Genomic DNA, 12,183 nt, shown 5'->3' with positions numbered 1-12,183 from the left:
GTGTTCTACCGAATCCAGTTCTCTTCCAGAAACACTCTCCATGTAACTTGAGAGTTACCGTGTATAGAATCGTCAAAAAACCTTGGAATTTTGGTTGGAATTACACCAAATCTATAATTAGGGAGGATTGACATTTTAACAATACTGAGTCTCTGAGTCCACAAACATGGTATAACTCCCCATTTAGTTAAATCTGAAATCTTTCATCAGTGTTTTGTAGTTTTCTGCACACAGATCTTATTTTGTTAGCTTTACCTATATGTCTTTTTTATACTGTTGTAAACAGTAGCTTTTAAAAAGATGTTTTATTTATTTGAGAAAGAGAGAGAGTGAGCAAGAGGAGGGGCAGAGGGAGAGGGAGAAGCAGACTCTCTGCTGAGCAGAGACCGTGATGTGGGGCCTGATCCCAGGACTCTGAGATTGTGACCTTAGCTGAAGGCAGAAGCTTAACTGGCTGAACCACCCAGGTGCCCTTGTAAATGATACTTAAAAATGTCAGTTTCCAAATGTTTGTTGCTGGTACCTTGAAAGTGAATTTATTTTTTGTACATTGATTTTGTATCCTGTGAATTCACTAAACTTACTTATAAATTATAGAAACCTTTTGAAGATTCTTTGGTACTTCTATTTAGATACTTACATACTCTACAAATACAATTTTATTTCTTCCCTGTCAATTTGTATGTACATTATTCCCTTTTCTTGTCATATTACATTAACCAGGACTTCTGGTATGATGTTGAAGAGGCGTGGTGAGAATGGACAGCCTTCTCTTGTTCCCAGTCTTAGCAGAAAGCATTCAGTCTTTCACCATTAAATATGATGTTAGCTATAGTTTTTTTGTGTGTGAATATCCTTTATTGGATTGGGGAATTTACCTTCTATTTCGAGTTTGCTTAGAGTATTTATCAGAAATTGGTGTAAAATCTTGTTAAATGCTTTTCCTGCACCTGTTGAAATGATTGTATAGTTTTTTCTCTTTTATGTAGTAAAGTACATTGATTGGTGAATGTTTTGACTTTCACTCCCAAAACTGCTCTTAGCTGTAAGGTATCATTCTTTTTACATGTTGCTGGATTCAGTTTGTTAACATTTTGTTGAGTATTTTTGCTTCCTGGGGGGGATATTGGTCTCTGGCTTCCTGTAGGGTCTTTGTCCGCATTTGGGAATCAGGGAAAGGTTGCCTAATAAAGTAAATTCTCTTCTCTTCTCCTCTGTTTTCTGAACATTTGTGTAGCATTGGCATTATAGTTACTTTAGACTTAGTACTATCCCATGGTTTGTATTCTTTGGTTCATCCATTTATTTGTACACGTGCATATTCTGAACCTCATTAAATTGTAAGGCCAGAGAACCACCCCTCCCCCTGCCTTCACCATCATGTTTATAAACTACACCACAGTACTTACTTTTTTATTGAGATAAAATATACTTAATGTAAAATTTACTCTTCTAGCCATTCTTAAGTATACAATTCAGTAGCAGTAAGTACATTCACGGTGTTGTGTGGCCTCACCACCATCCATCCCCAGAACTTTTTTCATCTTCCTCAACGGAAACTCTCTCCCCATTAAACACGAACTCCCCCTCCCCTCCCCTCTCCCCACCCTTCCCCTCTCCCCTCCCACCACCCCTTCCTGTGCCTCCTCCTCCTCCCCTCCCCATTCCCTTCCCCATACTTTGGTGTTCAGCATTCTACATTCTGTGTCTGAATTTGATTCCTCTAGAGACCTCATAGAAATGGGACCAAACACTAGTCATCCTTTTCTGTCTGGCTTATTTCACTTAGTGTCATGCCTTGAAGGTTCATCCACGTTATAGCAGGTATCAGGATTTCATTCCCTTTCAAGACTGAACAATATTTTATTGTGTGTACACACTACATTTTGTTTATCTAGTCATCCATCGACGGACATCTGGGTTCTTTCCCCCTTTTGGCTATTGTGAATAATGCCGCTGTGAGCTTGGGTGTGCAAATGTCTGTTCTAGCATCTGCTTTCCCTCATTTTGGATATACAGTCAGAAATGGAATAGCTAAATCATAGGGTCCTATGTTGACTTTTTCGAGGAACCACCAGGCCCTTCTCCACAGCAGATGCACCATTTTACCTTCCCACTAGTGGTGCACAAGGGTTCCACTTTCTCCAGATTCTTGCCAACACTTGTTATTTGCTGGCTGTTTATAATAGCTATCCAAATGAGTGTGAAGTGGTATCTCACTGTAGCTACACCATGAGCTTCGTATAGAGTTTTGCTCCCCAGTAGAGGCTTATTGCTTGAAATCAAGAGGCTACCAAGGGAAGGATGCTGCCTCTGGGCTGCAGTGGACACCGTATTTACTTAAAGTCAGCAGTCGTACATCTGATCGCTCAATTTACCAAGTCTATGCTGGGGTTCAAGGAAAGTTCTGTCCCTCAACTTCCAGAGGACTTAGCTCTAGAGCAGGTGGTAAGCTTCAAGGCCTTTGAGAAAGAAGGCTGTCTTAGCTCCCCAAATAGAGCCCCAGACAGTGTGGCCAGAGGGGGCACCATGAGAATGAGTATGATTCCAGCTGCCACTGGGTATCAGGCACCAGTGCCCTGGGTGATGGAAGATAAGCCCTGACCGCTCTGGGACTCTGTCTTCCCATCTTGTACACGAGCAGATTGGACCAGAACAGTGGTTCTAGGCCTTGACTATATACTACAGTTACTTGGGGAGCTTTTTAAAACCTCCATTCCCAGGCCTCACCTTTGGCCAATTATAGCTGAATCTCCAGGGGGCGGCAGGGACCAGTCCTCAGGATTCTCAGACCTGCTGTGATGGTTCTAGGGTGTGGCCAACGGTGACAGCTGGGATTAGAGCCTTGGCTCCCACCCCTGCCTGAGCATTCATCACCCTGAGCTGCTGGTTTACAAATTCAGGACTCCTAGCCCTTCCCCTGGCGGTTTTTGTTTGGTAGCTCAGAGAGGGCTGCCCAGAATGTATTTCAGAAAAGTCCTCCCCATGACTCTCAACACCAGACATATCTTGGAAACGTGGGATCGGGGGCAGTGCTTCTCCAACCTGGTTGTGGGTGTAAGTCACTATGGATCTTGTTAAAATGTTGACTCCGATTCAGCGGGTAGGTGGGCGGGGAAGCAGAGCTCCCAGGTGGTACTGGGGCTGCCCATCGGGGACCCTACTTTGAGCAGCACGGGAGCAGAGGCCTCCCAGTGGACCTTCCTCCTTCTCTCCTGAAGCATCCACCGGCCCAAGGTTCTGTGATTCCCTAAGCAGGTGTCACCCCTGCCCCTGGTGAATCCTGGCTCCCCCGTGCTCCCAGCCGGCCGGCTTCTGCCTGCCACCCTGCTGTGGGTACTCTCGGCTGCCTTCATTGTCCCATTCCTGGCTGTGTGACTGGAAATGAGCAGCAGAATGCAAAACACAGGCCAGGCAGGGCACACACGGGCCAGTGCATCTCCGCAGAGCTGCTCAGACTCCCTGCTCCACCCGCCACCCGGCTCCGGCACCACGGCTCCAGGAGCCTGGCTAATCAGAAGCTTCCAGCATGGAAGCACAGCTCCTTCTCCAGTGAGGCTTTTCCCCGCGACACGTTTCAAGTACCAAGTTGGTGTCCTTGTGCTTCTGATCTCGCCAGCCTTTCACAAGCCATTCCCTTGAATGACGACAAGCAGTCTTGATATGCTGGGTTAAAAATCTTTCAATTGGGGCTTGTTTGTTTACGAAACAGCATCAATTATCAGGGATTTCCAAACTGGCTTCCTTTCTACTGGCGTCGGCATCCAGAGCGGCGCCGCCAGCCGCCAGCCGCCAGCCGCCAGCCGCGGTGACAGCCGTGTGTTGGTGTTGCTGTTGGGCCTCGCAAGTCTCGGGGGTGGGGGTGGGGGGCCCAGCGTGTTTGGAGCGTGAGGGATAAAAGCTCGTTGAAACACCTGTGCTCCCGTGTTCAGATGCTCCCCAATCTCGCATGTTTTATTTGGTGGCTGTTATTTTGCAGCCACGTTGTGAATGGAAATCATTATCAAGAACATGTGCAGGGAAGAAGTGGGTTTTCGTGGCTCCTGGCCCCCCAGGCTGCTGTGGAAACCACCGCTCTCGCTTTGTGCAGGGGTGGCTGCGGCTTTCATCAGGCACTGGCGAGGGTCTTCTTGGCAACTGGGCAGAAGCAAACCTACGCAAACGGCGTGGGCAAAATGAGGCAGGGAGAAGAAGGCAGTGGGGAGAACTTGCCTTGGCTCAGGGACTCATGTTCTTAAAAAGTGTACACATTTTCTAGAAGCAAGTGGCATCGAAGAGACTAGAAGTATTAAGTGTCCCTTGGGGAACAATTGCAGGAAACACAGCTCAAACCAGCGTAAGCCAAAGAAGAGCTTTATGTATTCACATCAGGGAAACACTGAGGGGTGTGTCGGCTTCGGGCACGGCTTGATCCAGGGCACCAAACGTGTCTCTCACCATCTGTGTCCTCTCTGTTGTGGCTGGCCTCATTCTCAGGTAGGCTCCCCAGGCAGCCCCAGGTCTCACACCATCAGCTTAGCAGTCCCAGCAAAAAGAAAGGTCCTTTCTGGCAAGTCGTGGTGCAGCCTCTTATTGGCCTGGCTTGGATCAGCTTGCATCCTGATCCAATTCCTGTCCACAGGAGGAGCCGGCCCTCAGATTGGCCACACCCCAGGCCTTCTTCATGCCCAGCCCTGCAGCCCTGGGGTGGGTTAACTTCAGACAAGTCACAAAGATGAGAGACAACCAGGGCAGCCTCCCACGGGGAATCAGCAGGCATCTATAAGCTCAGGGAAGCAGCAAGTGTGTAGACCAAGTGCATCATGTGGAGCAGCCCCGCTGTGCACCCTCCTCAGCCATGGTCATGTTTCTCATCTCAGTAAAATAGGAGGCTTTGCTCAGATCAGTGACTCATAACCATTTTTAAGAATTGTCACCCCTTCGGGTGCCTGTGTGGCTCAGTCAATTAAGCATCTGCCTTCAGCTCAGGTCATGATCCTGGGGTACTGGAATCGAGCCCCAAGTTAGGCTCCATGCTCAGCAGGAAGCCTGCTTGAGAGTCTTTCCCCCTGTCTCTCACCCTGTTCTCTCTCAAGTAAATAAATAAATCTTAAAAAAAAAAAGAATTGGCACCCCTTCTTAATATCCAAATGTCTTAAGAACTCCCACAATTCAACACCCAAAAAAACAAATAATCTGATTAAAAGTGAGCAGAGGACCTCAATAAACATTTTTATGAAGACTTCCAGATGGCCTACAGACACGTGAACAGATGCTGCACATCGCTCATCACCAGGGAAATACACATCAAAACCACAACGAGATACCACCTCATGCCTGTCACCATGGCTAAAATCAAAAACCCAAGAAACAACAAGTATTGGCGAGGACGTGGAGAAAGGGGAGCCCTCGTGCGCTGCTGGTGGGAATGCAAACTGGTGCAGCTGCTCTGGAGAACAGTATAGCAAAATTCCTTAAAAAATTACAAGTAGAACAACCAGAGGACCCAGTAGGTTCCACTTGTGAAGACAATTAATCTAAAAAAAAAAAAAATTTAAAGTAAAAAAAAAGGGTGCACCTAGGTGGCTCAGTGGTTGAGAGTAGGCCTTCTGCTCGGGTCGTGATCCCGGAGTCTGGGGATCAAGTCCCACATCGGGCTCCCCTTGAGGAGCCTGCTTCTCCTTCTGCCTGTATCTCTGTGTCTCTCATGAATAAATAAATAAAATCTTAAAAAAAATGAATCTGCCCCCCTGCACCTCCGTTCACTGCAGCATTAGTAACAATGGCCAAGATACAGAAGCGGCCCCAGTGTCCATCAGTGGATGGCTGGATAGAGACACGGGGTAACATCTGCTATGGGACATGACTCAGCCATAAAAAAGAATGAAATCCTGCCATTCGTGACAACTGGGTGAACGTAGAAGGAATGACGCTAAGTGAAATAAGACAGAGAAAAACACCACAGATCTCACTTATCTGTGGAGTCAAAACCAAACAAAACAAAGGAACGAACAAACAAAACCCGGAAACAGACTCATGACTACAGAAAACAGACCCAGTGCTTGCGGGGGGGTGGATGGGAATGGGCAAAATGGGCAAAGGGGGTTGAGAAGTGCAAACCTCCAGTTATAAAATAAGTAGGTCCTGGGGCTGAGCTGTATAGCACAGGAAAGACAGTCAATAACATCTAATAACTTCTGTGTGGTGACAGGTGGTGACCACACTTAGCGTAGGAACAGTTCAGAATGTAGAGACTCGTTGAATCACTATGTTGTGCACCTGAAACTAATGCAATATTGGGTGTCAGCTGTGCTTCATTTAGAAATTTTAAGAAGTCACTTATTGGGACGCCTGGGTGGCTCAGCGGGCTAAGCATCTGCTTGGGCTCAGGTCATGATCCTGGGATCCTGGGATCAAGCCCCACATCGGGCTTCCTGCTCAGTAGGGTGTCTGCTTCTCTCACTGCCTCTGCTCCTGCTCTCTGTCTCTCTGATAAATAAATAAAATAAATCTTTGGGAAAAAAAAAAAGGTCATTTATTTTTTTAAAAAATGGCACCCCTGTGAGATTCTGAGAACCATGGACCCATCTCGTTCCCAGAAAATATACACAGTCAACCAATGGCATCGAATTCCTAGGGGACATGGGACCCACAAGGGTGCCTGGCACTGAGTCCCAGCCCAGGTGCCCCCCTAGGCAGCAGATCCAGGCTCGGGGGGTGCCGGGCTCCCTCCAGTGCCTGCCAGATTGCCAGGTCTCTAACGTGAAGCAGGCAGCATAGCCATCCTGAAGGTTCTCCGCCCCCAGAGCCAAGGCAGGAAATCTCATTGATGTGCATTTTTCTCGCACTTAGAGCTGCTTCTTGCCTGGGTTTACTTACTTGGAAGTGGAAGGAACAAGGCTGTGGGTGCGCGGGGAGTGCTTGTTGTCGATGGTGTCATCGGCATTGATGCTGTCCTCAGCAGAAGGTGCACATGGCAGTTATCACGAACCCTGAGGTCTGTGACAATGGCCCCACAGAGTCCTGGGGCTCCGTTCCACACAACAGGCTGGTAAACGTGGGAGCTTACTTCCGTGCTTGGCACGCAGCAGGCATTCAATGAATGCATGTATGGATTAATCAAAGGATGAATGAGCAGTAAGTGAGAATTCAGAATATTCCAGAAGTTAATGTTTGAAAAACAAATGGGGGTGGTTTCACACGAGAAGACAGGGTATGGATTAGAGCCATGGGCAGGTACCTCGAACATTTGGCCCTTCACTCTCCCCACCTGTTCCACCCGGAGTGCCAGCTTCTCTCCTCTGTCCCACCTGCCAGCTCTGGCACCACTGGCACCCTGGCCTCCACCTCCTTCCCCACTGTGACAACCAGAAATGTCCCGTATGTTGGCAGATGTCTTCTCCGGGCAAAACCACCCTTGATTGAGAACCTCTGTCCTTAGGGTTTTTTTTTTTTTTTTTTTTAAGATTTTATGTATTTATTCACAAGAGACAGAGAGAGAGGCAGAGACACAGGCAGAGGGAGAAGCAGGCTCCACGCAGGGAGCCCAATGCGACACTCGATCCCAGGACCCCAGGATCATGTCCTGAACTGAAGGCAGATGCTCAACTGCTGAGCCACCTAGGTGTCCCTGTCCTCAAGTTTTATATATAAAAAGGGTCCCATTGCCAAAGAGTGGGCATTCGGCCATCTGCCCTAGGGATTTGGGAGAGACCTGGGTTATCAGAAGTCTTTTCTGCTGCGCTCTGATCTGGGCTGTTTACCCTTGAAGGCCCTGCTCCCTCAGGTTCCTTTGTGAACGAGAAAGTGGGGGAGCTGAGAACAACCCCAGCTCTGCGGGAGGAGGGCAGCCAGGGGGTCTGAACCCTGGAGAATGGTGCCCTGCAACAACAGGGATGCCGATATAGCCCCAGCTGCCACAGGCCCTGCAGTGAGCTTGGCACATGCCTCATGTCATCAGATCTTCAACACCAGGGAATGGTCATTGGCCCATTTTGCAGCTGAGCAAACGGAGTCTGAGAGAGGCTGTGAGTGGCCCAAGGTCACACGGCAGGTCTGTGGTGGAGGCGGATTCTCACCCAAGCTGCCATGGCAGGGAGCCCTCTGCCTACCTCTCTCTCCAGTGACCTTGGAGAGCTTGGGACCCGGAGCTCCTGAGGCTCCGTGCATGTGTGGGGGGCCATGCTGTCTCTGATCTCAGGTACCCAGGGTCCAGCCCGGGGTCCCCTCCAGCTGACTGTGGTGCTGTTCTCTCCCCGTAGGGTGTTCTTCCTGAATGTGCCATTCGATTCTGTCATTGAGCGGCTGACCCTGAGAAGACTCGATCCCGTCACGGGAGAAAGGTTTGTGCCGGGCTCCCGGGGGCTGGCCATCTGAGGGCTCCGAGGGTCAGGCCCTGCTGGGGAGCCTCCCCTGTCCGTTCAGCTGACCGATGATGCCACAGCAGGCTGGGTCTGGGGATGATACTGCAGAAGACTTGAGAAAGTGGGTTCCTCCAGCCAGTTCCTCTGGGCAGTGGTTGTGGACCCTCTGCCTGGAAGGGAAGCCAGGGAATGAATGTCTGAGGCGAAATGCTTGCCCACTCTGTCCTGAGTAGCAGTTCTGACCCTGGCATGTGACGTGGCTGGGTCGGGCAGGTGTCCCCGGGAAGCTTAGAGGCCTCTGCTCTCACTGTGAGGCACGCTGAAGGGAACCGGTTCCCTGGGGGCCAACCCATCATCACCAGAGGGGAACTCTGAGTTTTATTCTGCGGTCTGACCAGGTACCATCACCGCGTTCAGGCTGTAAGTCCCCACGATCACAAAGAGGTAGAAGCCTCCATCGTCTCTGGTACGCAGGGCCAGGTTTCTCGGCAGGGATTCAGGAGTGGAGTGGGGAAGCAGGAAAGAAATACCAGGATTTGTCTAAACTGTAGGCTGATTTCTCATCCTTGCTGCTGAGGGACAGTCTCGCTGGCCAATGTCAAGTAGGTTGGCCTTCATGCTGCCCTGCCCCTGGGCCCCTCCCCGTGGTGACCTTCTGTGGCTCTTCCTGTCCTCTCCACTCACAGTCATTGTTACGATGTCCTACTTCCCCATTCGGCTGCAAGCTCCAGGAGTGCAGAGCCAACATTGTCCTGCCTGCCTCGTGTTGCCAGAAGCACTCAGAACGCCAGACGAATAGCAGATGCCTGATAAATAATGTTTGGAGGGAAGAAGAAAGGGGAGAAAGGAAGGGGAGGAATGAAAGAAAGGAGTTGGGGACTTAATTATTCTATTCAGTCCACCTGTCACCCACCTGCATCCTCTCCCCGGGGTGGTAGTGCTGGGGGAGGGACCATGTTCTGCATCTCCAGAGCGGCAGGGCGCAGCTGAGGCTGTGCACAGTTGTGGATAGTATATGTGTGGTGGTGGGGTGGTGCTGTTGACCAACTGGGTCAACAGTGGGACCGAAGCCCTTTCTTCCCCTGCCCTGTGGGCCGCAGCAGAGATCACCGGCTCCCCTCCTCTCTCATAGGTACCACCTCATGTACAAGCCGCCTCCGACCCTGGAAATCCAGGCCCGCCTCCTGCAGAACCCGAAGGATACTGAAGAGCAGATCAAGCTCAAGCTGGATCTGTTCTACAGGAATTTCTTGGAGCTGGAGGAGTTCTATAGGCAGGCCACCACCATCAACGCTGACCAGGACCCGTACACAGTCTTTGAATACATAGAGAGTGGGATCATTAATCCCCTGCCCAAGAAAGTCCCCTGATGTGCTCCAAGCAAGGAGCATCCCCCAGGGAAACAAAGTTAATGCCTTCCCCAACCTCCCGCAAGCTCAGCCAAGCCAATAAAAGGTGCCAGGTGCAGTTTTGTGTGTCCTTGTAGCTGGAAGGTGGCCTTGTTTCGGGGTCTGGGAACACAGGACGGACAAGGACAAAGCCCAGGGAGGCGGTGGAAGGAAGCGCGGCTCCAGGACCAAGGGATGCCCTTGGATAAGGCCCTAACCCTCAGCACCTCGCTGACAGCCGAGGCCGGGGTGATGACAGTCTGTGTTCGTGGGGCTCAAGGAGAGCTCTCAGCCCGGTGCCTGGCACACAGCACGCTCTCAGCAAATGCTGTTTTAAAAGGTTAGTATTTCTAGAGCAGCACTGTCCCCAGCGCTGGGCGTGCTCTCCTGTACCACCTGACACGGCGGCCACTAGCTGCAAGTGCTTATTGAGCCCTGGAACGTGGCCAGCACAGCTGAGGAGATGGTTTTTAAATTTTACTGAATGTTTAATAATTTGAATATAAATAGCCCCGGGTGGCTTACTGGCTGCCATGTGGACAGTGCAGTTCTAGACATACTTTGCTATTGCTAAGGATGTTCTAGAACCTGGGCGCCTGGGAGGCTTAAGCTTCCTTCCGCCTCTTGATTTCAGCCCAGGTCATGATCTCAGGGTGGTGAGATGGAGCCCCGCATTGGGCTCTGCACTGGGCATGGAGCCTCCAGAAGATTTTCTCTCTCCCTCTCTTAAAAAAAAAAAAAAAGTGCCAGAAGACCTGCTTTTGGGTCCCCCTGAAACAGCCCCTCTGGGGCCTGCAGAGCTTGCAGGGGGACAGAACAGTGACATCCTTGATGAGGACTCTGAAGCCACAGAGGGTAGATGACTTGCTTAAGGTCCCCTCATCCACACTACACCTGGGCCTGGTGCTCTAGCAACTCTGCCCAAGACTAGGGTTCCAGGCTTTTGGCTCTGAGGGTGCTCAGGTACTTGGGTCTTGTGTGGAGGCCCCTTCTGGCCCAGGGTGGCCCGGATCCCTCCACAACCATCTGACTCTGGTATGGACCGCGTAGCCAGGAACCGTAGCAGTCCGTGGCTGTGTGCACGGAGCCAACCCCTGGGCCTTGCTTCTGCAGGTGGGGCGAGCCCGGGACCTGGGCCCTCCCTCCAGGTGATGCGCCAGCCTCTGCCCCTCCCCTCCTTGCCCTGTCAGCTACTGGGTCCCACCCCGTGAGACTCCCAGGGGCCTTCCTTTCCCGGACCCCACAGAGAAGAGGGCATCTGCCCTGAAAGTCCCCTGACTGGGGGGGGGGGGGGGGGCTCCTGCCCAGTGTCCCAGTCACACACCACATGGCCAGGCTGCGCACGCTCCACGCGTGATCAAAGTCGGCCCGCTTATACGCGGCACCTTCTGATTGGAGGCGACAGCCAGGCCTGGCCTGGCTAGGAGTTGCTTCCCTTTCCCCACTCTACTCCTCTGCTTGTCATTTCTCAGAGAATGTGGTCTCGCTTTACCAGAACTCCCCCCATAAGGTGCCATTTGGTTGTAAATCCTTAGCCAAAGACAAGGCACACATTCATTCATGTATTCATGCCCCTTTTGTGGATGCCCGCCTCTCTCTGCCTGCTCGGATGGGCAGGTGGGCGCGCTCTGTGCCTGCTCTGAGGAGGCGATGTCCCCCAAGAGCCTGGGCTGTGGAACGGAGCAGCCTGGGTCCCCACGCTGCTGTGTTATCTTGGACAAGTTACTTGACCTCTCTGGACCCTTATAAAATAAGCAAAATAGTCACTGCCTCCTAGGCAATGCTGAGCGACAACTGTGGGATTAATTAATGCAAATTAAGGCCAAAAATGGGGCAGGGCAGGTACCTCCGGGGGAAATGCGCTCGCTCCTGATTCACAACCACCCCACCCAGCCGCCACCCAGGTCAGTGCTGTTTTCATCCGTGGGTGACAAAACTGGGGGGGTGGGGGAGAAATTCAATGACTTGCCCAAGGCCACAGGCAGCCAGTGGTGGGGAGGGGTAGCCCCTCAATGCGCCCTGCGGTCCCAAACTCCGTGGGGGGCCCGGGGCGCCACCTGCCGGGGGTGGCGAGTGGCAGGCTTCCTCGCCCGCAGCTCGGGCTGGTGTAGCCCGCTCCCCGGAACCCCTGGCGGAGCGAAGCTCCCCGCCGCCAGGGAGGCCGCCTAGTCGCCGCCCCCAGCTCTGCCCCGGCCTAGGTGCGCGGCCGCCTGGAGTCTATGCACGTCGGGCCCGCGGGCGATGCCGACTTGGGGCTTCCGCCAGAGGCCCAGTCGGTGGCCCAGTCGGTGGCGGGAGGGCGCTGCTGTGTTGAGGTTCCCCACTGAGTGACTAGCGGGAACGCGGAGGGAACAAGTCACTGTGACCTTGTCTTCATTAACGTGGCTGCTCGGTTCATTTCCAATCCCACTTATTGGAGGTCGGCACCCCAGGCTGGGGCGCGGCCGCGGCTG

General features: G+C 51.8%; 1 protein-coding gene across 3 annotated transcripts in view; it reads left to right on the top strand.

Annotated features, from left to right (window-relative positions):
• AK8 (adenylate kinase 8) overlaps positions 1–9,809 on the top strand; it is a 127,760-nt gene extending 117,951 nt beyond the window's left edge. For 2 of the 3 annotated variants that reach the window (XM_077851217.1, XM_077851215.1), the window contains one exon: positions 4,317–5,512. In XM_077851217.1, the coding sequence (XP_077707343.1) occupies positions 4,317–4,695 (379 nt within the window). In that variant the 3' untranslated portion in view covers positions 4,696–5,512. Of the gene's footprint in view, positions 1–4,316; positions 5,513–8,240; positions 8,322–9,474 lie in introns of those variants that run through there. The other variant, XM_077851216.1, reaches the window with a different exon arrangement.
• The last annotated feature ends 2,374 nt before the right edge of the window (positions 9,810–12,183 follow it).

This window comes from Canis aureus, chromosome 16, assembly GCF_053574225.1.
Source record: "Canis aureus isolate CA01 chromosome 16, VMU_Caureus_v.1.0, whole genome shotgun sequence".
Taxonomy (NCBI): domain Eukaryota; kingdom Metazoa; phylum Chordata; class Mammalia; order Carnivora; family Canidae; genus Canis; species Canis aureus.
Note: the sequence above shows the minus strand (reverse complement) of the source record. Positions and strands in the feature narration are given on the sequence as shown.